The following is a 27,635-nucleotide window of genomic DNA, read 5'->3' as shown; positions in this document are numbered from 1 at the left end:
CTGTGAGGATCCTCCCGATTCAATTAGACCATTGAATGAGATGGACTTTGATGGATGTTAATATAAAACACATCAAGATTTAGTGGCAGCCTCTCATTAGTATATAACCTTATCAACAATCAGAGCATGTGCAGAAATCAGATCAAGGTGTTCATAGGTTAAATGCAATAAATAGTACACTTCTTTTATTAGGTAGCCTACAATTAACAGAAAACACCTGGGATGGAAAAACAGATCTGAAGTAGGAGTGCACATGCGCACCTGTGACGTCACAGAAATAGAACGACTCATGAATATTTATGAAAACTCAAGATGCAGATATATGTTTTACACTTAATTTGTCTCAGTGTTTTTAGAAAGCACTGGATGATAGAGAGATGTGTGGTTGCAGATGGTTTCACTCTCACCTTACAAGATGTAATGTACAGAATATCCAGAGTGACCTGTTTTATACAGTCTGATTAATAATAGTATATTATTAGCAAAATACTTAATAGCTACATGTAGATATTTTAAGTCTCCTTCTTTGTTTATTGCATTTAATGATCTAAAATACTTCTCAGATGCCTTTAGATAAAATCAAAAGGCAATACAAATATTTGTTTGTATTGTATATAACTTATTATATTTTCTTTATATGATGCTTCTTGGAATGTTATATGTTTAGTCTGGAATTAAAGTGGTTCCAAATGTGCAAAAGTTATTGCGAGTCGCGTGAATCATTTATTACGAACAATAATGTATTTGAAAGGCAAAGTGAAATAAAAACGTGAGAGCTTTGATAACAATATCCGAGGTTTAAATCCCTGAAAGCCACAGCTGACCGTTGAGAAGATCTCGAGGTTCATCCTAACGCTCCCTCTACTGGAGAGAACAGAGACTAACACACACTCAACAGACAACAAAAGACACGTACAGAAAAGAGACGATTGACACGTTTTATTCTGGGTTTTTCGGTTGAACTTTTAATACTCTGTGTTTGAAAAGCGTTCGAGGAAATGGAGACAGGGAGTGATCACAATGAGGCGAAATACCTTTACCCAGAAATCACATCATGGTACAATAATCAACAAACAACATCTGTGATGGAAATAATTAAAATATCGCCAATAGAGACCATATCCTTAACGCCAAGGCCTGCCTGAGGACGAAGGTAATCAGGACCTTCTGCCTCCTTCCAAAACTTCCAGAACATTCAAACTTCCCTTTCAAAGAACCAGATAGTGTTCCCTCGATCTCCTTACACCACTGCTCTTAAAGGAATAGTTACCCTAAAATAAAAAAACGTCATCATTCACTCGCGTTTTTTAAAACTAATGTTTTTCTTGTCTTCACAGATAACTATAAAGTCTTATGTACGTTAATCCTTCTGTGAAAAGTCGTGATGTTCCCACCACAACTATGAGGATAACATACAGAGGACCAATTTGTTTTCAAAACTTTTTTTAGAACGTTAAAACGCATTGACAGCCAATCAGATTCCACCCAGTGTTAAAGCGCGCGAACATTTAAAGCTGAAGAAGACATAAAGGAAGCGCGCGCTTATCATAAACTGAACGTTATTGTCCGTTGGTATGGATGCTAATATAGCTATTGTTCTTGTGTAGGGTTTGTTTTTCGCAAGCTGTTGAATATTTTCAAATCAGAATATGGAGTCTTGACAGACCCTGGTTAGCGGATTTAGACTTAAAGAATATCGACTTAAAGAATATCACAAAGGCTTGCAATGACATAAGGGTGAGTAAATGTGACAGAACTTTATTATGTTGAGTGAACTATTACGCTTTAAATTACAGGAGTGAATAACAAAACTCTTAAAAGACTGTCTTGTATGTACCTGTGGCTTACAGTCGGTTTTAAGGCAAACCTGGTTTTTGTTTAGCTTTTTGACTAGCAGAAACCTTTCCGGTCAGTACAACACATACACTCTGCCATTACATCTTCATTTACTGGCTTTTGTTGATAATTTTTGCACAAACTCTCCAAATAAAAGGAAAACAAATAAAAAATTTGCCTCCGAACAGTGAAGACGTACATCATAAACGATATTGAGGGGTAAACATGACAAAACAACATACAGAGACATCATGTTCTGTGTAGAGACTATTCAGTTGTTCTCACAGTTTCATATTAAGAAGACACTGGACAGCAGTAGTGCTTTTTGGGGTCTTAAAATAAAAGTACAGACTTAACGAAGAGGGGGGCTCTCTCGCATATTACTGTCTGCAGAATAAACGCAGCATGCATCTTCACAAGCGCTCTTTAGCATCAACAAACACACTTTTTAATATATTTTTTAATATGTTGGAAGGTTTTATTTGGCACAGAGAGGGACAATTTGGCTTAGCGTGCTAAAGTCTACATGAAATGGTGTTCATAACCCATTTTACTTTTATATTGTGATTGCAGCTTTCTGATTGTTTCCAGCCTAGATAAAGTCAACTAATAGTTGTATTAGAGGCGGAACAAGTTATTATATTTCAATGAAAGATCCTAAACTGCACTGAAGAATTTATATATATATATATATATATATTTATATATATATATATATATATATATATAAAATGCAAATTAGGAACGTAAATAGGGTTGGTCTAACTCCATGCTGACTTTAGACTCATCATATGAGATGCATATAGGAGGTTTTGGCATCAAAATTGGACACAATATTGAGTGACGGCGAGATTAAACCCCTTCAATTACACGTCCTTTACACGGTGGATGTAGTACAAATATGATGTTAAAGCTAGCAGACAGAGGGGAAACGAGGGATATTACAAACTCCCTCGTAGATCGAATACTACATTTGGGGGTTTGGAGAATATGAGAGGAGAAAGATGAGAGGAAAGAAAGAGAAAAAGAAATCAGAGCGTTTATAAATCGCTCTCTCCATAGAGGGCACTGGAGAAGGAGATGTAATCCAGGGCTCCAGGAGCCGCCTCGGGGCCGACGTACTTGGTCATGCGGCTGATGCAGTACTCGGCCTGCTCGGGTGGGAGTTCGCGACGGAGCTCCTCCATGGTGATGTAGGGCTGAACGACAAGAAGAGACACTTTAACACCAACTCTCACTGTGTTTTTGTACTAAAACTGATACTAAAACGTGTGCAAACAAACACAGAGCAAAATTAATTCAGAATTCTCCCAGACAATATGGCAAGTTGTTTTAACATTAAATAATTAAAACATACTTGTATCTATTCTATTTTTGTAGCTACAAGTATCTATTCCAACTAGGTATTAGTACTCACTCACTAGGTACTAGATCTTATTTATTAGTTACTAATACTAACATGGCAAGCCATTTTAACATTTAATACTTAAAACATACTAGTATCTATTTTCGTAACACTTTATTTTAAGGTGTCCTTTTTACACATTACATGTATTTACTATTATAATAACAATAAACTATGCAAGTAACCCTAAGACAAACCCTAATCTTAACCCTAAACATGTAATAAGTACATGTAGTTGATTAATACTACTCAGTACTTATATGTATAATTACACAATAAAGAGTTAAAATACTAGTATTCATACTACTAGTACTTAATTTGTAGATACAAGTATCTATTCTATTAACTAATAGTACTTACTCATTATATACTAGTGCTTATTCTTTAGATACTACTACCTTTTTAAATGATACTAGTATTCATAAGCTATTAGTATATTTATTTATTAGATACTGGTACAGTTATACGATACTAGTAAAAACTGCAGAGTTGCTATTTCAATGACAGATCCCCATAGACGTCAATGGCAAAAATGTTACATGTGTTACTAGTATCTATATAATAGTTACTATTGAGACAAGTACTAATATCTAATAAATAGCAACTAGTATCTTTAAAGTACTAGGACCTAAAGCATAAAAAGTAGTGTCTTAAGAATAGGTACTAGTACCTGATGGAATAGATACTAGTAGTTAAAATAAATTCTTAAATAGACACTAGTACGTTTAAAGGATTAAATGTTAAATCAGCCTGCCAAACAGACACAAATGGATTAAAGAGCAGCAACACTGATGTTGATCTCACCTTGTCGGAGGCCAGGATCTTGAAGGAGGCCATGACCTGTTCAGCAGTGTCGGTTTCAGCGGTCTCGCGTGTCATGAAGTCGATGAAGGCCTGGAAGGTCACCACGCCTGTGTTGTTGGGGTCCACCAGCGTCATGATGCGGGCAAACTCCACCTCACCCTAGAAGAAACAGCCAATGAGACCAACCAACTCTTGAATCGTATGTGCATGTAGTTTGGTGATGATGAATGATTTCATCACAGTGCATTAGTTATATCCATGCAGAAGGTGTTTTAAGTGAGTGGGAGGATGGTCACTCACCAGATCATAACCCATGGAGATCAGGCATGCACGGAAATCGTCGGGATCCATCATGCCGTTTCTCTTCTGCAAGTTAAAAACAATAGTGAGTCTCCTTGTTTAGGGTCAGAAGTGATTGTGGATGTGCGTCTCACTGACCCTGTCGAAGTGGTTGAAGGAGGCTCTGAACTCATTGAGCTGCTCCTGGCTGATGCCCTTGGCGTCGCGGGTCAGGATCTGGTTCTCCACCTCGTTGATGGTGCGAGCGATGGTGGTGAGCAGCTGCTCCCAGCCCACACGGATGTGCTGAGGAGAGAAAGATGGGTGATGCCAGAAACAGAGACATTGTGAATGCTTGCTGGCTTTTGAACATTCATCATTCCTCTCCTAATGCTTACTGTGTGTAATGTGTATTAGTTTATGCAAGCTCTGCTTAATGTGTTTATTTTTGGGTAAGACTTTATAAATAAAAAAAAATAAAAAAACGTATTGAATTAAATATTATTATGAACACATCACTAAAATATATTGGACCGAACAGGTTAATCATTAATGAATTATATTTTATTTAAAAAAAAATTATAATAATTGTGATTCATTAAAGGTTTGCTATTTAAATGTTGCTAAAATTTATATATTTTTTAAATGAACAGAAAATGTTAAACATTAAATACATGCATAATGTGACTTTTTATACTTTATATACGTTTTATATTTTAGATAAAATATTGTGTCAGTGTGTTTTAATGAGACATTATTAGGGTTACTACAGTTAACTAAAATAAAACTACAAAAACAATTTAATAAAATAAAGTCTAAAAAAAACATTAGATTAGTGAACATCTCATTTTAACTCAGATTTTTTTTAAACTAAAATTCAATTTTAGTATATTAATTTAGTATACTTGATGTACTCAAATAAATGGGAAAAAAATCGAATGAAAGTTAATTAAAACTATTTCAAAATAAAAACTTAATTTATTTTGTGAGATTCATAATAGGTTTACTATTTAAATTTTGTAAAAAAAACACTTAGATAATTATTTTAAAATAAAAACAGTGACATTAAATACATATCTGGTATGGAAAATGGCTTTTTTTAACTTACGCTAAATAAAGACAGTCCTCTTGAATTTGTGTAAAAAAAATGATAGGTTCCCACTGTGACAACTTACCCCACTATAGCACCAATATGTCTTTCAAATGATCTTTGTAAAAACTTTGCTTTGTGAAGACTAAGTTATGTGTGTAAAAAAATAAAAAATAAACCCAGCCTGTGAAATATTCATAGGTAGCATGAAACTAGTCCCAGTCGCCTGTATAAAACACACACAAAATAGTGACTGTCCTGAAAACGAAGCCTGTGTTTGTCACAGAATACCTCCATGGTGTAGTTGGTGTGTTTGTTGTCGAAGACGAGTGCCTCCTGAATGAGCTGGTGATCTCCCTCCAGTTTGTCAATGTTGGATTTGTAGTTGATGATGTTCTGCTCGTACTGCTTCAGATTATTCATCTGTTCCTCCAGAGAGCCGGCGATATCCACCGACACGTGACCGATCTCCTAATAACAGCAAACCAACAGAGAGAGATGTGCATTAGAAGAGAAAGAACAGAAGAACTTACCAAGCTAAAACCTAAAAGCTACTCATAATTAAAAAGGATTTACCCTAAAAGTAGCAAGTAACTACAACTAAAATACAAAAAAAAAAAAGTTAAAGGGAATTTTTTTTAACTACCGGGCAAGGAAGCATTTTAATTTAGTTTAAACTGATGCTTTACTTCTAGTTACTTCCCAAAAGTTATACCTTTAAATTATACTTTAGGTTTTCTGAAAGAGGTTTGAGGCAACTGAAATGAATAAAAATGCCCCCCAAATTCAAGATATAGGAGCAAATGTCCCCCAGAACAACTAAACGATCCCCGTTATGGCTGTCGAGATTAAAGTGCAATTAAAAATAAATAATAATAATGAAAATGACAAAAACACAACACAAAATTACCAAAAATTAGAGGAAACCAAAAATATAAAAACCATTCAAAATAAACGGAAAAAAAAAAACACAGAGCAAAATTACTAAACTAAAATTAAAACGAAAACTGAAGAAAATAACTGTAATCTATATTAAATCTGGTACGGCTGTACTGGTTAAAGTAAAATGAATGAAAAGTATTCATTCGCATCAGATTTCTTCACTTATATGTCGGTCTGAATTAATGAATCAGTTCATTAAAGTGACTTGGACTTAGAAAGAAAGTGTTTGATTATTGTTTTAGTAACTTCCCAACACTGATAGCCTCCCAACTTCATTAAATCTTGTCGTTTAATCCCAGCACCTCGTGGTTTGGTGTTGAATAAGCTCACCTCCATCTTGTTCTGGATCCAGGGTCCGATGATGTTGGCCTGAGCGGCGAAGGAGCGCCTCAGCCTCTCGTTGGCCTGTTGCCTCGCAACCTCCTCCTGCAGCATCTGGTCTCTGAGGGGAACCAGCTGCTTCACCTGCGACCGGAGACACACACCTGAGTCTCTCCATGCAGTAAACGACCAGCCGTGGGCTTTGTGTGTCTGTACTCACTGCCTCCCATTTGTTGGTGATGTCCTGTGGGCTGAGGACAGTGTAGGGGTTGACTCCGACCAGCTTGATGCCGTAGGTCTGGGCGATCTTGGTGATCTCGTTCTGGATGCCCATGACGGCGATGCGCTCCTTATCGGCTTCGGGAAGGGTGGCCTTGAACTGATCGTGAGCTGTGATCAGACTCTGAAAGACAAATGGAGAGTAAAGGTGTCCTGTTATGCTTTTTTTTTTTACTTTTTCAACAGTAGTTAGCTTGTAGTGTTGCTGTTCGTGCAAATGAAAACCAATGGAGCTACGATCGACTTGTTGAGATGCACTAGAGACCAATGGCAAAATGAGTTCATTATTACAGCTGGGCAGATGAAACTCATGTCATGGTGAGGGGCGTGTCATTTCTGGAACTCGCTCTAAGTTCTCTCCAATCACAACGCACTGGACCAGATAACCAATCCGATTGCATTTTGTGTTTTGGGAGGAGGAGCTTCATTGAAACAACTGGGATTCTTCTTTTTCGGTCCTGCAATGCAACCTTTATAGGAAGTTTGATTGACAATATGCATTGCTAAGAACTTAATTTGGACAACTTTAAAGGGATTTTTTCAATATTTAGATTTTTTTTGCACCCTCAGATTGCATATTTTTATATTTTATGTATATTATACAAATCTTTAAATGTATATACATGCAGCTGACCTGGATCTCCTCGATGCTGTGCACGATGAACATGTCCTGCAGATCCTCCATGGCTCCATCCATCCAGTTGTTGAAGGGCGCCGCCCTCTTGGCGAACTCCAGGTACAACTGATCAATCGTCTCCCACAGTTTTTCTACACGCTGAAGAATGAAAGGATATAATCAGCTTGAGTCATAACAATTACAAATAATTTCATTTTTTACACATATATGACTGATACTCCAGTTGCATGTTTATTATGGGCAGCTATTTGGCTTCACACTGTATCTTGAGTTTGTTTGGAGTGTGCACCTCTAGAGCGTCTCTTCTCTTCTGGGTCAGGGTTCCCAGGTTGTCCCACTGGTCACAGATGCCCTGACAGCGGGTGTTCACCGAAGCAGCATCATGATAGTCCAACTCACTAGACACAGAGACAAACACATCTGAGCATATGTTATTGACCATGCAGTGAAACATTATCCCAGACATGTTTTGGGTAGGTTTTGTGTGGTGCACGCAGTGAAACTTGCTTCAGCTCTTGAGCGATGGCTGCGATCTGCTCCACGCGGTCCTGGTGTGCGGCCAGGTCACTCTCAAACGCCTCGTGCTTCCTCATCAGAGCCCTGATCTCCATCAGAGAGGCCGTCTCATAGTCCTTCTGAGACAGCAGGTGCTCCTTCCCTGCAAACAGACACGCCAAATCAGAAACCCAACAATGGCTGCACATTTCAAAACAAGTGCCTGTGTGCATTGGGCCATATAAGTGTGGTGTTGTCATCGTAGGATGCTCAGCTCACACAGAAGTCGATTTCAAACCAATCTGTTTTCTTTTGGTCAATGTGGCAAAATTTTGTTCATTTTCAGGAAAACACATCATCTCATTAGTCCACTTTTCTTAGCCTATAGTGTTTATATTCACACTCTTGCGCTCTATACTGACTCACATTTTCCAAATGAGAGATTTCAAGTAAAGTTTTAAAGAGCTGATGGATGCTTGGTGTTGATGTTGAACTTTGTGGTGTGAGAAAAAGAGTTGTGTGACCTTGGTGTGGTTTGTTTATGGTCTATAACTTTTTACTTTTGCCAATTACATTAATGCTTCAAAATTCATAAACGTGTTAATTTGACCACAGATTGGTGTCAATTTTGATGGCCATATAAAAATAGCAGTGTACTGTATGCAACATAAAATCATACATATTTTATTGTTCAATGGTAGATGCTTTACTAGCAACTGGTTCTTTTTTGTAAAGCTCTTAAAAGTGTAATATGATCATGTATATTTGGGGAACGCGAATGCTAATGCGTTATGTTTTAACATTTGTGTAAACTAAGTATGGTTACCTGTGGTCCAGGACTCATGAAGGGCACATTTCTGCTTGAACTTCTCCGCCAGATGATCGAGTCTCTCCAGACGACGGATCTCGGTGAGGAGCCATTCCTCGTAACCCTTCTCTACCTGCTCTAGACCTTTCCATGCGTTAGCAATATCCTGCAGACAAACAAACAGACAGTTTCTGTATCAGCTTCAACACAACCAATTCACAATCAGTTGATCTGACTGGCTGAATTTCTAAAGGGGCGCAACTGGCTGATCATAAAGTTTGAGTTTCAGGTTGTGCAATTTGAAAACTATGCATAGGACCTAAGTGCAGAAGATGCTTCAAAAGGGTAAAAAAAAAAAACGGGATGGGGAAACCCAACTTTTCAGATGTTTTGCACGACTTACCGACACCATCTTGCCCTCGGAGGGCATGAAGGCCGGGCGGTTGCTCAGGCGGAGTTTGGTCTGCAGGGTGTTGAAGTTGATCTCCAGCTGGCACTTCTCCTGAACGCGTGGAGGCTTGTGGACACGCCTGTAGTCGCGGAAATCCTCCAGCTTCTGCTGCATGGCACGCATGGTCTGCTCCGCCACGCGGTTCTCCAGCCACGGGATGGTGCGACGGATCCACTCCAACAACTACAGAGAGATGGAGGAGTTAGAGACGGAGAGATGGGCTGAGGTAGGGAACAAAATTAGGGCTGTTACCAAACCCTAGTGAGAAGTCACCTAGAAGGCCCCAATTATGCTGCCTTATACTGTCATTATGCATCATTAGTTTAAAAACACTGACATTTTCCTTTCACTTTTTACAATATGTAATGTAAGTCTCAGCTGTACCCAGAATGTGTCTATGAAGACACAGCTCAAAATACCCCACAGATCATTTAGAAAATGTATTTTTTGAGCGGAAGCAGTAGCATGCTGTTTTTCGTGCCTGTCTCTTTAAATGCAAATGATCTGCTGCTCTCCGCCCTCTTTTCCAGAATAGAGTTGGTCAGCTCGGACCTGCTAAAGACATCCGTTTTGGTTTTGATTATCATGTTTATCATGCTGAAATCATGTGTTTTAACCAATATAAGGTTTTCTGAGAGCACATAGACAGAAAGCGGCTGTCACAGCATGTAAACAACAACAAATAAAGGTTTTCTTCAAATGTGAAATGTGAATGAATTTTTCAGAAATGTAACATTTTAGCACTTCCAGATCCATCATCCTGAAGTCAAATGGTTTTCCGAATTGGACACATTAAACATTATCAAGCCAAACAGCTAAACCCATCTATTTACAGTATTCCTTGTATTCATGACTTCACTCTTGCAAATTAATGTTTAGCTTTTTACCTTTGCCATTTGTATTTATGCTTCAAAATTCAAGTTGTGTTCATTTGTAAAGATTATCATGATGAGCAAAGCATCTAACATTCATAAACTTCTGTTGGTCCCAATCCATCCCATTGGCTTTTGCTGTTAACATCTGAAAGACTCTCACCTCACTGGCCAGTTTCTCATACTCCTCCATCAGCCGTTCGTTCTCCTGGTTCACAGCCAGAACCTTACAGATCCTGTTAGCCGCGGTCTCGGCCTGGAGATACGGAGAAAACAAGCCGCTCATTTAGTGATATAACAAATTCAGTTTAGAGTTAATGCGCCTGTTTCCAAGTCTCCTCAATCTCCTCAAACCTTCTTCAATCATTTACACAAACTGGTCCCAGTTTATACATCTTACATTGTAATCATGAAATTGAATCCAAATCTGATAGGATTAGTGGTGAGTTTTACCTGCTCGGCACCGGCGAAAGCGTGGTAAAAGCAGGACACGTAGGTCATGATGGCTTTCTCATCAGGTTTAGGAGTATTGACGATGTCTGAGGACAAAAAGAAACACAGAATCGAGTTCAACCAAAGGCACTTTCCAGCAGGTCATCATGACCATATTTATAATACAGTGCAGAATGTGACAAAGCAGTTTCACACAGTCAGAAAAAGGAAAATGTTAATGTTGTAAAATCATTTATCATGTATGAAACAAGTTCATAATAATAGTATCAACATTCAGCTCAATGCTGATTCAGTTAATAATGAAACACTTTTAATAAATGACTCTAAAGAAGATATCAGGGTCATTACTCCACTCAGTTAAGATCAATGTTGATTCAGTTCAGTTCAATAACAGTATTAATCAGTTATTAAACAAATTGAATTGCAGCTCTAAAACAGCTTCACAGAAGCCAGTAGTGTTGAGATTAAGCTCAATGTAGTTCAATGTTGATTCAATTCATTAAAATAACAGTGTCCGTGTTGCAAAGTGAATCAATTATGAATCAAATTTAACTATAGAAGCTCTACAGAACATAATGTTGTCATTGTTCAGCGCTTTGTAGTTTAGTGCTGATTCAATTCAGTCAATGTTAATGTGTATTGTTATCAAACTCAATTCAGTTCATATTTTTGTTATCATCCAATATTATCAGTGCAGTTGAAATGATATTACTGAATATTAATTGTAATGATGTCAAACTATTAATCATGATTAATCGGATCCAAAATACGTCTTTGTTTGCATAATATATATGTATATATACACACACATATATATATATATATACATACATACATATGTATATATATATATATACAAACTGACTCAAATGATTCGCGAACCCGCTCCGAACTCCCGAATTGACTCAAATGATTTGCGATCCCCAAACTGACTCAAATGATTCGCGAACCCGCTCCGAACTCCCGAACTGACTCAAATGATTCGGGATCCCTATAACTGACTCAAATGATTCGCGATCCCGCTACGAACTCCCAAACTGACTCAAATGATTCGCGATCCCTATAACTGACTCAAATGATTCGCGATCCCGCTACGAACTCCCAAACTGACTCAAATGATTCGCGATACTGACTCAAATGATTCGCGATCCCGCTACGAACTCCCAAACTGATTCAAATGATTCGCCGTCCCCAAACTGATTCAAATGATTTCGCAAACCCGCTCCGAACTCCCGAACTGACTCAAATGATTCGCGAACCCGCTCCAAACTCCCGAACTGACTCAAATGATTCGCGATCCCGCTCCACACTCCCAAACTGACTCAAATGATTCGCGATGCCCATAACTGACTGAAATGATTCGCGATCCCGCTACGAACTCCCGAACTGATTCAAATGATTCTCCATTCTCCCATCCGCGCTCACGACCTCTCGCACCTCATGTTTGCGGCTGAATGTTCATAATTGATGGATGAATACAATCAAGCGAAGAGAAAAGAAAACTAAAAGTAAAAAAAAAAAATACAGACATAAAGTTGGCTTGACGTTGGACGAGTATCAAATTTAGGGACCTTCTCTAAAGTTACATGCGATATTAGTATACACTTTTCTTACATCAGTAGCATTTGAGGAGAATGACTTACAGTCATAAAAATAACTGTAGTTGTTCATGTAGGTGTCAGCTATAATATACAATTGAATTAAATATTTGATATTTATTAAAATAATATGTTAATCATATGTAAATTATGCTACCTCTTTCACATGGGCTCAAACGCAAATTTGAAGCTCAATAGCATTTGAGGAGAAAGACTTGCAGTCATAAAACAATTGTAATGTTTTCATCTAGGTGTCAGCTACAATGCACACCTTATACATTTTTAATAAATATTAAAATAAATTATAAATCATTTGGGTAAAAATGAGGCCCGTTTATCACTTTCAGGCACATTCCTGTGAAAGATTTTTTTTTCAGGTTCCCTTACGAATATTACCCATGGTTTTATCAATAACACCACAAATCATTGTTCTTGTAGCCATGGTAACTGCAAATTAACCATGGTTTTGTTACTTCAAATAATAATTTACAAAGTATTAATATACTATCATATTTTTTGTTGTTGCTATAAAAACATACCTAAGCCATCAATAGCCTTTAAAATGACTTAAAATGCATTGTATAAAAAAATAATGAGGCAATAATGATTGGTTAATAATAACTGTTACAATACATAATGTAGGCAAATACAAAATAAACAATTTATGTACATGTTATTACAAATGCCACGTGATTGCTGCTGTTACACTTACAGGACAATCAAATCCTTGTTTAGGCTACTGACCAAACATTTAATTCATATTCACTTAATCTTTCATTTTTGGACACCTTTTTGCTATAGATGACACAGTCTTTATAATTTCTTCAACAAAAAATTTATTTGTATTTTTGTATTTAAAATGTATTTTTGCGTGATTTTTGTCAAATTTGTTTACATGTCATTCGAGAACGGTTGGACGAATCAACTTGAATTCTATAACTTTTTGCCAGCATGGTCTGAAGATGATCTGAGCCAATTTTCATGAAAATCGGACTAACCGTCTAGGACGAGTTCGAAAAAGTAGGTTTTTCCAAAAATTTAAAATAGCGAAAAAACTAAACCTTGGGGAATTTTGGGGATCATTCGACTTTTGACTTGAGCCAAGGATTCAGAGGAAAAAATAATTTTCATTTTATGGCTTACGGTTCAAAAGTTATTAGCATAAAAATATTGAAATTTTGGACAAGTGGTGGCGCTAGAGAGTTGGAGTTAGAGACTTTAAATTTGCTAAAGTTAATGTTGGGACTGTCCTCTATCAGTGTGCCAAATTATACAACTTTCCCGCAATTGGTTCTATGGGCTGCCATAGACTTGCGGTTGAAGAAACGGAAGAAGAATAATAACACCAACGATTACAATAGGTGCCTATGCACCTTCGGTGCTTGGCTCCTAAATATAGTACTATTGCACAGTAGAGTATGCTATACTTCAAGTAGGCCTATTAGCTAATAATAATAGTTTATTAAAAAACACAGAAACTCTGTCTACAACCCACCGAAATAAAAGTTTGGTCTAACTCAAAGAAATTATGTAAGAAATTGCTTAGTAAAATATACTTAAAAGATATACTAAAACATTCTTTTAAAGGAATACCACACAAGTTTTCATAGAAGTTTTAAGAGTGTGGTGGTGCTTATGGAGTATGGTCACTTCTTCCTTATATGAACTGTTTCAAATGCAAGACATTGATTGCATGAGATTAAGTTTGTAAATGATAGCCTGTGCTCTTTTGTAGTGTGCACATATATTTATCATCAAACTGTGATAACTGTGACCAAATTCTAGATCCGCCCCTGTGTATTATGTAAATAAAAACTTTTATTTTGGATGCGATTAATCACGATTAATCGTTTGACAGCACTAGTTAATTGTCTTTTAAAGCCCAATTAAGCAGGCCAAAGGCAAGCTCAAGTTTTACATCCAGATTATATGAAGACACGTGCATTAAGCTCAGAAAGATGACTGGCTCTTTTAAATGAAAGGTGATGTTAACCTCCTGTATTGTGATGAACAGGATAGATTTGACTCACCTTCAGCGTCCAGCATCTTCGGGATGTCCAGGTACTTCTCTGCCACCTCAAACGCAGTGTTCAGGTTTCCAATAGGGTCGTCCTGCAGAGGTCCAAACAAACACATTTTTAAGAGATTCAGGCCTTATATTGTGCTCTGTTTGTCCACAGTGTCTGATATGTATAATTTTCTAAATGTTATAAATAACATTACATGTCTGTAGAACAATCATAGATGTTTAGAAACAGATTCCAATCAGATTTTACTGTCAGTTTATACTGATTTGAGATTTCTGAATCAATCGTTTGAGCCTGCAAACAATAACCTGATTAGATAAAACAAGAGCTTTTGACTTTAGGGTAAACCTTTTGAGTTTAGAGGATCAAAATAACAAAAACATTGTGTGTTGAATTGGCATAAAACTGGACACAGGAAATAAATGTAAAATATCTGAGGAGAACCAGGTGGATAAAGACAGAAGCATCACCTTTCTGAGTTTAGAGTAGTCGATGAGGTCTGGTCTGTGTCTGTGGATGAGGGCACACAGAGCCAGGCCGTCCTTCCAGCTGACAACACACACACAACATATTAGCAAACCTTTATCTGAAACCAATAATACAAATGGGAACACTTTACAATAAGGTTTCTTTTGTTAACATTAGTTAAAAATAACTAACAATGGGAAATACTTCAAAAAGCATTTAATAAGAATCGTTCAGGTTAATTTCAACATTTACTAATGCATTACTAAAATTACAAAAAGTTGTTTCTGTTACACCTGAGCTGACAGTTGAACAGTTGTATTTATATGAATCATGTTTATTTTAGATCATGCATTAAATAACATTAAATAATGGGACCTTATTGTACAATTGTCACTATTGTACAATTCAACCAAATTATTCATAATTAATTAATAATTTAATAAATCAGTGTTTTTAACTAGTCATGCAAGAATATTTTGCATGTAAACTAATGCTTATAAGCTCTGAATTAAAATCTTGAGTTTAAATTATTTTTGTAAAATTGTTATTAATTTAAATTAAATTAATTTTAAAAAGGTAAATATATATTGTTGTTTATTAAATGATTTTTGATCATTTCCAGTTTAGGTCTATTAATTGTGAGTGATGACATTCCAAAAAATATTTTCAAAATGTAAAAAAAATGGCCAAAAATATATATTAGCACTGGTATAAATGTTGACAATATTGTTGTTGATAGTTTTTTGGTATCACAACTGAAAAGTACAATGAATGCTTTTCAAACAAATGTGAGGTGAATTTAATTGCAATGTTTCTGACAGGGCAAAGATAGCATAGAGAGATTTGACTGAGAACTTGTATATTATATTTGGTAAAAAAAAAAAAAAACATATATAAGTACAACTAGGATGTCAGTTTTAAATATTTACCTCTAATCTAATTAAGGATACACACACTTCTCCAAAAGTGAAAGCAGATACATTTAGAATGTTACAAAAGATTCTATTTCAAATGAACGCTGTCCTGAACGTTCTATTTGGAGAGTCGTCCGGTCACGACTCTGACTCTGACCTGATGTGGAAGTTCTGTACGTTGACGTTCCTGTAGGGGGCCGTCTTCCTCTGACACCACAGCAGCAGACCCTCTTTAGCAGACGTCTCTGAGGAGTCACACAACAGCAGTAATGAGTCTTTAATTAGTAACATGACCGGTCACATCGTGTGGTCAGTGTCTTTGTGTTCGTACCTTCCACAGAAATGTCCTGGATAGCGAAACGGAGAATGATGGTCCAGATCATTCCCAGAGTCATTTTCACATTGCCATCAACAATCTCTGCAGAGCAAGAGAGAGAAGTTTGGAAGAAGTTTAGTTTATAGTAGGTTTGAAATATCAAAACAAATCAGCAAATCATCATATGAGAAAGATTCTCACCTTCAGCACCGATGGACACCAGTTTGACTCCTTTGCTAGAGATATAATCCAGAGCCTTGTTGACGTTGGCGATCTTGTGGAAACGCATCTTTCCTTTATCAGGCTTGGGCAGTCTCTCACCTGCCGATCAGTCAGACCAAACCGATGTCAGTTATTGAGGTAAACCAATCATTATTCTGACGGTGGAGTGTGAAATTGCACACATAATGACTGTTTCCAAACAGGTTTCCAAATCATATTTTATGTCAAAACAAAGCATTTTAACATTTTCAAAGATTGCAATCTTTAAAGTCAACTTAAGTCAAATGATGCAACCCATTTTGATTGCAGTTATGAACATATTTAGTTTGCTTTGGGATAAGATGCACTGATGAATCGCTCATGATAAGAAAGTAAAAAGGAGTGCATTCTGTTCAGACGTTCAGACAGCATGTGATTTTTTTAAGTAGTTCTGATTCTGACTAATGTATTGAAAACGAACCGCGCCGTCTGTCCTCTGAGGATAAATTAAGCTTTACATGAGTCATGAGCTCCATTCACTGCTTCAGTCTCTAGTCACAAACTCCTTTTAAATATGACTGTTCAACACCACGGCTGAGTTTGATGCAGCAGTTACAATGTTAGAATATGAGTCTCTGTCCTTACGTCTGCTCCACTAGCTCAGTGCATCCTAACACATCAGTACAACAGAGCCGTGTCCCTCCGGTCGATACCTGAGATGACCTCGAGCAGCAGCATGAGTTTGAGGCCATTCCTGAAATCCTCTTCAATGTTCTCGATCTGAGTTCCTGCTTTACGCAGATGAGAGTTACACCACGCCGTGAACGTCTGAGGGACAAAGACAGATTTTTAAGTGAAGGCTTATCCTCAATAACAAAAAAACCCCCACAACAACTGTCATTTTCAATAAGTACAAGATATATTTCAAATGCATGAACCAGTTCTGTGGTGAGAACAATATTAGGTACAGTATATTAAGGCGAGACACTGCAGGTGAATAGGGTAAAAAAAAATCGTCTTACTTACCAAGTTGATTGATGATATTGATTATTGTAAAAAAAAAAATTGTATTACAAGTTTTCTCAAATGTTATGTTTAAATATGCAAATTAGGCATTGTTTAATGAAAGATGCGCTAATTTGCATAAATGTCTAGTACAACATCTGAACACTTCAGTTCATCGTCAGTTTCAAAATATTTGGTTATTATTATTTTTTTAAAGAGGGAATTCTAGGTATTTCTTTTTGTCCCTCCATAATTCAGAAAATACTTTGAACAGCCAGAAAACAATATATTTTCCCAATGTTAAATATGAACAAATCCCTCTGTAAAAACCTTCAGAATATAGACAGGAATAAAAATGTAAAGTTACATTTTTTGCTACTGAAGTGGAGATTTATGGCTCAGTGTTGGAGGAAAAAAAAACATTTTGAGAGAACGGCCTTTAAAAATATGTATTTGAAATTGAAAACTATTGACACAAATAGATGAAGTGCTATGAAAAAAACACTTAACAGTGTCTTTAGGATGTTTTCCTTCCACTAATTTGAAAAAGCACTTTATGAAAAGCCAAAACGCTTGAAAAATAGGCTGAAATATTATTGCCTGATTATCTGTAGGGTCTCGTAAAATCCCAGGGGGAATTCAAGGTATTGTTTAATGGGTTCGGCTGATAAAAACATTTGTGAATCCCTGAACTAGAGAATAAAAACTGAAAAGAGTTCAGGCTGCGAAAGCCTCTTAGGTTTTAAGTGGAACCACCAGGAGCCTTTAGGGAACATTTAGACAAAACTGAGAGGAGATGTACGGATAGAGACACCACGGGGGAAATGGAAAGGTGAAAAGATGCAGAGCAGGAAGGCTGGATGGAAGCGCTGATGGAGGAGGGGTGACGGCGTCTAAATGTGGATGACACAGGACACTCGAGACTCAGCTGAGAGAGAGGGATTCCTGAGGAGCACAGCTCCAGAAGCTCTGTCATCTCCTCATGAGCTTTCTCATACAACACACACACCTCACAAACAGCCGTAACGTCCAAACACGTAAAAAAACCACCCCTAGAATGAACCAAAACACAAATAAGCAGCCAATAATGTAACCCTGAGGCTTTAAATAACAGCCTTCAGTGAGCGCACGCAGCTGCCACTTCCACTCTGTGAAGTAAATTCATTTCCCAGAGTCCACCTGTTACAAGCATATGTGTGTGTGTGTGTGTGTGTGTCGGTCTTTAAATGTGAGGTAATGTGCCATCAGCATGCGAGGAGATGTCTGTCTTCTCCAAACCCCACGGGACGGCCAGGGAAGCCCTTTAATAGGTGACCTTTAAACCAAATTACGACTGACCTCTAGGGTCAGAACTGGACTGCTATTTTAGTTAGTTGTGTTTAACCAACAAATCTCACACTGAGAATGAATGTGAACACACATTATAACAGCAGCGTTGTTACAAATACATGGACAGGTTTACATTTATTATGCGTGCAATAATAAATAAATGCTGACTTTTGTTTGAATATTTAAATCTGACTGACCAATCAGAATCAAGTACTCCAGTGAGCTGTTTGGTAACGCATTAAAAAGCAATAAAATAAATACGAGTGAGATCTGAAGGGCACTTGTTTATTAGAGCTCAGCTGTGAGGTTATGAATGAGGTTCACCTGTTCATTTAAACAAACTGTTCCTTATAATGCGCTCTCGTGCCACACTGTGCTCAGTGTAAATACAGAACAACACATTCATAAAGTCTGTGTCAGGCCAAACACACACACACACACACACACACACACAGTCAAATATGCTCGTCTTATGCCTCTAGTGGGAAGGAATTATCACCTTACCAAAGCATGGAGCTGGAAAAACTCTCTCAGTAATTGTGAGTAAATAAAGCGGATAGGACTGTATTAATAGCTTGTCATTTGTCTGGACGGCTGCCATTCGTTCTCCAGCTCGTTCTTTCTCTCCTTCACTCGCTCGATGGAGGTAATAGACAGAGGAGGGAAAACAATGACCAGGCCACAGGGGACACAGCAACAGTTCACATACACAAGCACTGATTTCAGCCATCGCATCAGAAACACACTGAACTCATTCTCTGAGAGGAACAAAGCTGATCTATGTTCTTCAAGGAATAGAAGTTCTCACAAATGCTAATGACAAAACTGCTCTTCATGCATAATTCATTTAAATCAAACTTTAGCTTACATTCCTTTACATTTGGCACAGATTTTAAATCAATTTGCCATTAACCTGTTGCTAAGACTACAGTGCATGTGTATATATTATAAAATACTTTAAACAATGACCATAAGCTGTTATTACAGTCATATTTATTTTTCTTGACACTTTAGGACAGAATTAAATATAGGTTTCAGCTGCCCTTTTTGGTTTTTGTCATACACAGTTTATGCAGCGTAGGCTAATGCACAAACATGTTGTGTGTAAACGGCATCATAATTAAGGGGTTTTATTTAATTTTTTCATTGCTGTTTAATGTAAATGTGCACTAAGCAGCAGGGTTGCCAGGTCTACATAATAAACCCACCCAAATGCATTCTAGGGTTAAATGACTATCAAAAATGCTCCAAATTAACAGGGGCTTCAGTTCAACCCACATATAAATGTGTGGCAGCAGTATAAAAACAGCTCAATTATGCGGGAAAACTGTGGACTTGGAAACGTGTGTTTGAACATTGCATTAGCATCTCTTTTCTTTCACGTCTCACATATGTCACAGCATTAAAATCCAATGCTCAAGTTAAAATAAGTTCAACTTTTAAAAGTGCATTTTGTATGAATGTCCCTTAACATCGGAAGCACAACTTTGGCTCCCTAAAATACTTTGTAGGCAGCTCACAGGGTTTCATCTCATCTCACCAACAGACACAGCTACAGGATTTGGGGATGTTCACACAGAACATGTTTTTTTGTTTTATTCCAATGTGCTACTTTTACATTATTTTTCTATGCAAACATGCACTAGACAGATGTGTATGACCAATACATTTTTACAAGAAGTGCTGCTGATCAATGTCAGCACCAAAACAGTGGACCAATCAGAAGACCCCGGAGGCGGGGCAAGCGTTGTGAGCTTTTGTTTACAGTAGGCAAGCTGGCATGGCAACGGTTTTATTTGACAGTAACATGATGAAGGCATTCTGTGCTTTGAATTTATAAAATCCATACCCGAGCTCTGCGTCTCATGTTTTTAGATGCAAAAACGTCTTGTAGGTCTATTGTGTCGCACCACTGTCATTGCTTGCAGCAAAAGCTGATACATTTTTAATGCATCGCCAACGCAGCCGTAAGCCAATCAGAACGCCTTATGCAAATACCTTAGCGCAGACGCTAGCCAATCATGTTCATGCAACACCGAGAACGTAATGTGATTGGTTGTTGTCACTATGACGATCGTGTCAGCACAAGCTTCAGACATGCCCTAGTAAATATACTATTACTCACAATGTTCATGATAAACTGGAGTCATGTAAATAAAGCACTAAAGCTAATACAATATTTTATAATATACAATATACTTCCAATGATAAAACTGTGCTATTGGTTTTGTGAGGGAACACACTGGTAGGATTGTTTTTATGATTATCATTAACATATATATTGATTTTCAAGGTAGGATTTTGTGTAATGCATAATGGAGATTGTAAAATATGCATTTTTGGTATGGGAGTGGAATAATTTATACTAATTAAAAATAAATAATTTCTGAGTGTGTTATACCTAGTTTTGTTACTCAGATCTGGCAAGCCTTCGAAACACTGACTAACCAAGTGTCCAATGATGTCTTATGGTCCGTGTGTTCTTGCGACTCTGTGCTAAATTATGTTAATGGAAATGGAAAATCTGAAATCATCTAAAAGGAATGACAAGGCAGCAACATTCAGTCACCCAGCACACACACTTGAGGCATGCCAGGACCTGACATCTCACATTTCCACATTTATCGACTGCAGCAGCACTCATTAATGGGTTCACAGAAATGTGACTGACGATGGCTGAGGATTCAATGTGAGAAAGACTGTGTGTGTGTGTGTGTGTGTGACTGAACGAGTTTCCTTAAAACTATCTTTGCCACTATGGCAACCTCATCTACAGCATCCTCTATTATGAGACTAATACTGTCAATAGCGTTTCACTCCAAAATCTGCCTTCTCCTGCCTTTAAAGGTGCAATTAGAGCAGAGAATGGTGTTCAAAATTAAGATTGAGGCACAGAGAAAAAAAAAATCTCTTGATTTTTCTATTTTTCAAGTTAAAAAGCATTATGTCTATAACAATCAATGCACCCATAACATGCACATCATGTATGTAAATTATTATTATTCATTTTTATTTACATTTCTGATTTAACAATTAATTCTGGATTTGTTAAGCTTTAATTTTTGAAGGGTATATTTCCAGGGAACACATGTTGGGAGAAAATTGTTAGCCTGAATGCAATGTAAGTCGCTTTGGATAAAAGCATCTGCTAAACGCATAAGTTTAATTTAATTTAATTTATACAGGTATTTATGAATATATACTAAATGTAAGGAATTAACATGATAGAAGAACGTGAATAATACAGAAATCTCCTGCATTACAGAAACAGACAGCTGAAAGAGCATCGCACTTAAACTGACTCCTCAGTAATGAGCTGGGCAGATGGACACACACACACACACACACAGTCATACAGTGATAATTCTGAAAATATCACCCTAACATCACGCTCAAGCCTTACAAAAAGTAGGGGTATCATATCATGGTGCATAATGGTATTTGATGGCTATAATATGGTGCTGTACGATTAACCCATTCATATCCCCAGAATCTACAAGGAAATGAAAGGTATTTTAAACAGCACACTGGTAATACACATATGAAAAGTGTCTGTAAAAACCAACAGTTTTACCATTTTCGTAAGTGAAGCAAATGATGATATATAACTGCATATACACAAACTTAAACACACAAATTTCCAAACCCTTGAACGCACGCATAAAGCCGTCGTGAGGCCTGTGTGTCCCTCTGGTAGTTTATAGTCGCTGCCCTACATGGCCACAGCTTCTGGAATAGCAACTGCCATCTGATCTGAGCACACAATCCCTCGCCCGCTTGTTCACTCGCCCTCTGAAGCACTTTCTCTCTGTGAGAATAATGCAAAAATAAGAAATGACACTAATACACAATAGGACCTGAAACTCGGAAAAAAATGAGCATCAAAAATGTTTCCTTTTCAACAAGTGCTAAGCTTTTTAAATATGCAAATTAAGATCGAAGTTTTAAAAACTGATATGTGATTGATATTTTCTAGCCACACACAGATGAGACTTTTATAGACATTTTAAAAGACTATAAGGTAGATGTAAAGAAATTGATTGAAACTTATTGAAACAATACAAATTATTTAAAAAATAAATAAATAACATACACAATGTACAAAATAATTGAATTAGTTAAAATATTTTATATTTATATATGTTTGACATTATTATTTGATAATAAAAAGAGTTATATGAGAGGTTATTACATAACACTACACAAAACACATCCCCACAGATTTCACAATACTGAGAATCTAAATATTATCTGAAATATTATCAGGATCGTTTTCAGAAAATGCATACAATATTTTATAAATGATATTTAAGTATTCATAGGAGGTATGCATATATATGAAGTTATAGATAAATGAAAGATTGTTGAAAAAAATACTATTGAAGTCTTTCTACTGCAAATAAAAGAAATGGCACGTAATGCATTGAATTTAACACGAAAATTTGAAGGAATTACGATTATTTCTGCAATTAACTAGCAATTTCTGAATGAAGATTGTTTTCACACTAAATTTGTTTTAGAGCAGACAGTGAAAGCATGACATTTATATTTCAACATACATCATATTTAGGCAAAAGTCATTAAATAAATAAAAAAATAGTTTTGGTAAATCTCCTGTAAATCATTTAGTGAGTCGTGAAGAAAAAGACTGATTATGCAAAGTCGAGTCAAACAGATTTCTACAAAAATGTCGACAATCTAAACCTGATCTAAACGCAAAGTGTGCCAATGAATTTTGGCATTGAGAACGACTGCCATGTCCTCTTGATATCTAAGCCTTGACCAGTGGATCAGTTCACACTTAGAAGCAACGGAAACATTGTAACTCAACTCAGCGACAGAAGTAGAAGCGACCCTCACAAAAAATGACTGGCAGAAAGAAGCGACTTCACACCACAGAGAACAGACGTCAACTTAATTTGATCAGCGATGACTTTTCCCACATGAATAACCGTTTTATAGCAAATAAGGATCTTGAGCAGACTTGTGTAAAGGGTATTTATATCTCTCTGTTTTATAGTGTGACTAGAACATGGTCTCGCTGGGTTAAATCTCTGGGTATTGTTTACATCTTGATGCATGTCAAAGATCATTTCAAGGTCACGGTAATGTGTGTATATTTATAGAAACGTCTGCCCTCCAAACAGCAGCAAAATATTTATCTTAGAGTCTTAAAATTGACATATGTTTACACTTTTTAATGATAGTTAGTCGCTTCATATGTTTGCTCTGAAATTTGTTACAATGTTACTTTTCAGTCAGTGGAACTGTAATTCTCCACTAAATGAAAAGAAGAATATACAATAGCATTTATTTATGTACTGATATCAATAACAAGAAAAAAGGAATTATCAACATTAATGTAATTTTTGTTGCACGGAAATGTCTTAAAATGTAAAATGCCACGTGAGGACTTCAAGTGAATAAATCTATATTAGCTATTCATTGCATATAAACTCATATTGTTCAGAGACTTAACCGGAAAAAAGAAACTCAAGCCATGACACTCAAAATGTTGCTATATTTCCAACAAAACAATACATTTTTAATATATTGTCCTGTCCTGTAGGCAAAAACCTATGCAAATTCACAAGTTGCCACAACATCAGCTGCACCTTCTTATCCTTAAAGTCAATATTTCAATAATAGCAAGGATGGGTATAAAACTTAACAGTGAAGTTGACACTTTAGCTACATTAGCAATAGCTTAGCTGCAGCAACAACAACAAAACAATGTCTTAAAACGCAGACGATCTCATTGAAATTTTTCACTATGTGTCATAAAATCTGTATTTTTTTATTTTATAATGGGAGACTTCCAATATCTCTATACTCCTCTAAGTGGCAGCACTTAGACTCTATCCACTGATTTATTCTTTCTGTCATAGATACTATTTAAAAGCAGCCATTAGGCTAGCAGGCAGCATGATAGCAGTTATTTTAAACCAGATTGTGAGAGAATTTAAACTCAGAATTTACTAGTCAACAGCACAGCGATGCTGAGAAACGATTCATCTATTTTCTGCTGCCTTTTGAAGGATATCAGATGAAACAGCATGTTGACAATCACTTTATTACTGGTACGTCTGTATATGAGCACAGTGGAGCTAGAACAGGTGCAGAACCTCCACCCCCAAGCAACCCCCATATTCGTTTCATTGCAAAATGATGCACTTTCTATATTTACGCTGTGATATCAGCTCCTTATGCTGATCTTACATGCCTTAGGATGTTTAAAGACCCTCTGCCATGCACTCAACTCTGAAACCCATCTAACAGCCTGATTTGAAGCCTTTTAACACTGCAACATGATCAAGTATGAACTCACATTAGCTTAGTTTCATGTAATCAACTGGCGTGAGCTCAACCGTCTTTAGTTAAAAACATAGATCACATGGATGTCACATAGATCATCCAGGTGGCGCTAGTGGGCATGTTATTACTTTTACAAAATAAATATCACTCCATAACCTTATGCTAAACCAAATGGAGCCACTTAAATTTCACCTACTTTTATTTTTTAGTTGAGAAGCGAGAGGTATTGACATCTAAAGATTATGGTTTACATCAGAGAAGGTGCTGGCTATGGAATACCACCGTGTGCACCTTAAAAATGTGCACCATTAAAATAGTGACAATTGACATGGTGCCGTTTTTTGCGAGCTATCAAATACAGAGGGAGCAACTGCACAGGCAAAGGAGCTCAGAAAAGGTCTTAAGAATGGAGGGAAGGAGGGAGCAGCACGGAAGATGGGGCGGCAATGTTCAGGAGTATTTTTAGGACATGTTTATTCACATGCTGAAATGAACCCTCCTTGCACTTCTCTTGCTCTCACACCATCTGTTGAAGTCTTTCAGCTTTGTCAGGTCTAGCCAACATCCCACAAGTGTCTGCGAGACACCTTAAAGGAGAGTCCTTACATGCAATGCTTTTCCTACATTATGATTAAGGTCTTGCAAAAACACATTTTCTCCCAATAAAACATAAAAAAAAAATTAATGGTTAAGGTTTTATATATATATATATATATATATATATATATATATATATATATATATATATATATGTGTGTGTGTGTGTGTGTGTGTACCGATAGCAATCGATATTTAAACAGTTTCCAAACATAACATAACTTCCTAAACCGGAAGTGACCATTTCACAATTTTCTCAAAATATAGCATCTGATATACAAGGCTGATATATTCAAAGAGTCTTTTTCTGTCTTGACAAACGTATCTGAGCTTGACACCTCGAACCTGTGGTTTGCAGAGATCAATCGTTGTTCTTGACTGACGTCACCTCAGACCGTGGCACGAGCTCCACTAACGGCTAACGTCACCTGTCATTTCCATCAACTAGATGCTGTTCAAAAACGTCTTGTTAACATAACTTCTCGGCATTCACACGGGAAAAACCCGAGTTTGTACTCTAAAAATCGACAATTTGTCCGTTTAAAGCACAGGTAAGTTCAAAGCGTAGGCTACGTGTTTTCAAATAGTACATTAGAATTACGCGCGCTTTTCTGAGGTAACGTAATTTACAACTTTGAAACTGCAACGATTGTCTAAGACAGTATCCGTGTTCCGTAAAGCGATTAATTATATTGTTTTATAGACTCATATAACACATAGACTGATTAAAATTAGCCACAAACTTAATGAGGGCGGGAATGTGGTAAGACAACACGGAGGAAAACTGCGACTGGAACCAACAGCTGTACAACATGTAAACTCGAAACGATAGTAAAAAAATATTTTTAAATCGTATCCAAGCGTTGTATCGTTTATTCAGTACGATTTGCTTTCTTCAAATTTGCTTGGGTAATCATAAATTCAGTTGCAATACCAGTCGCTACAGTCAGTCTTACTATAGTGAAAGAGCTACCCTTACTATGGTAAATGAAAATAATAATAATTAAAGTAGTTGGAGTAGTTTTAGTTTAGTTATTTTGTGACCATATTGTTAAACATATTATAGTATTTTAGCAAAAATGTTCCACAGTAAATGTATCTTATTGGATATGATTTAAAAATATATAACATGGTAGCCATCATTCACTCCAAAACTAAAGCACTTACAAACACTATTTTCATAGTGATACAAACTGTGTGTATAGATATATATATATAATTTTATATTTTAGCTATCAAAATAACTAGTAACCATTGAATTTGGTGGATCTATATTTGCCAAGTAATATAACAAATACTATAAAAAAATATTTTAAAAAAATCCTCCCCTCAAAGTGACTTGATTGTGTAGCAGTGATGTTCAGCAGTCATATGAACATACCTTTCTCTGCTGTTTCTCCCAGGCAGGGTCCAGCAGAAGGTCCCTGTCCCAGTCGTCCTCCTGAGTCATGTAGCTTTCCGTAGTAGACATCATATAGGTGTTGTTATACTGCACCTGTGTCTCAATAACAGTCGCCATCTTTTACACTTATCCGTCTAACTCTTAATATTAGAAGTTAAGTGCCTTGCACTCTAGATCATGAACTCTAAATCCTGTCCCTGTGTAAGTGTATGACCGTGGAGGAAGAGGCCAGACTCCACTCTTCCGAGGTGCCTGTGTGGAGGTGCGAGCAGAACTTCTGCTGCCCAGTGCTCCTGTCCTGGTCAAAAGTAGCACACGTGACTGCACCCCAATAAATAAGAGATTTGGTTGTGTGGGTGTTGGGTTATGCTACCTAAAAGGTGTGAAAGGCGGGTCTAACTGTGCACTGGGGCCAATAACTGGAGGCTCTTTTAGTGTAGGGCTGGGAATGATCTCATACACGCCTCCTGGTGCCCTCCACTTAGCTAGCACCTGTTGTCCTTGGCAGTAGTCTATATCTACTTACCCAAGCAGCAGTTCTGGGGCCTGCTGAAATGACAACCAGCTGACTGCTATGGATTTAAAATAGGTGCCCAAGCAGATCCCGGGCCTGTTAGAATCCCTGACTGTCTTCCTCTTAATAAATAGCAATGCCTGTATCATCTCTATACATGCTATGGTTACTACACACAATAGTTCTTTTTTTATATTTAAAACAAATAGAGACAAGTCTGTTACAAGGAAGATGAAAGACCCATTTTCAATAAAAAAAACAGTCTTATGGAAAAATT

General features: G+C 36.9%; 1 protein-coding gene across 1 annotated transcript; it reads right to left on the bottom strand.

The window, feature by feature from the left end:
* Positions 1-924: 924 nt before the first annotated feature.
* LOC127961312 (alpha-actinin-3-like) lies at positions 925-27,171 on the bottom strand. Its single transcript, XM_052560372.1, has 21 exons — positions 26,824-27,171; positions 16,910-17,024; positions 16,197-16,316; positions 16,011-16,097; positions 15,837-15,924; positions 14,768-14,846; positions 14,301-14,382; positions 10,673-10,758; positions 10,383-10,475; positions 9,300-9,530; positions 8,915-9,062; positions 8,097-8,251; positions 7,883-7,987; positions 7,591-7,731; positions 6,898-7,080; positions 6,687-6,821; positions 5,706-5,885; positions 4,484-4,630; positions 4,346-4,411; positions 4,046-4,204; positions 925-3,035 (listed from the first exon to the last, which is right to left on the bottom strand). The coding sequence occupies exons 1-21, from the start codon at positions 26,959-26,961 to the stop codon at positions 2,877-2,879; spliced, it is 2,697 nt and encodes an 898-aa protein (XP_052416332.1). The 5' UTR covers positions 26,962-27,171; the 3' UTR covers positions 925-2,876.
* Positions 27,172-27,635: the final 464 nt, after the last annotated feature.

This window comes from Carassius gibelio, chromosome B7 (genome assembly GCF_023724105.1).
Source record: "Carassius gibelio isolate Cgi1373 ecotype wild population from Czech Republic chromosome B7, carGib1.2-hapl.c, whole genome shotgun sequence".
NCBI lineage: Eukaryota > Metazoa > Chordata > Actinopteri > Cypriniformes > Cyprinidae > Carassius > Carassius gibelio.
The sequence above is the reverse complement of the archived record's forward strand: the minus strand, read 5'-3'. Positions and strand labels throughout refer to the sequence as shown.

What these genes read in the sequence shown, in the direction of transcription:
- LOC127961312 (XM_052560372.1), bottom strand. Translation starts at nt 26,961, where the DNA reads ATGGCGACTGTTATTGAGACACAGGTGCAGTATAACAACACCTATATG. An exon ending in ATGAGAAACTGGCCAGTGAG is followed by an intron (nt 9,531 to 10,382) that starts GTGAGAGTCTTT and finishes ATCTCTCTGTAG; the next exon opens with TTGTTGGAGTGGATCCGTCG. An exon ending in ACACCAACTACACCATGGAG is followed by an intron (nt 4,631 to 5,705) that starts GTATTCTGTGAC and finishes TTCTCTCCTCAG; the next exon opens with CACATCCGTGTGGGCTGGGA.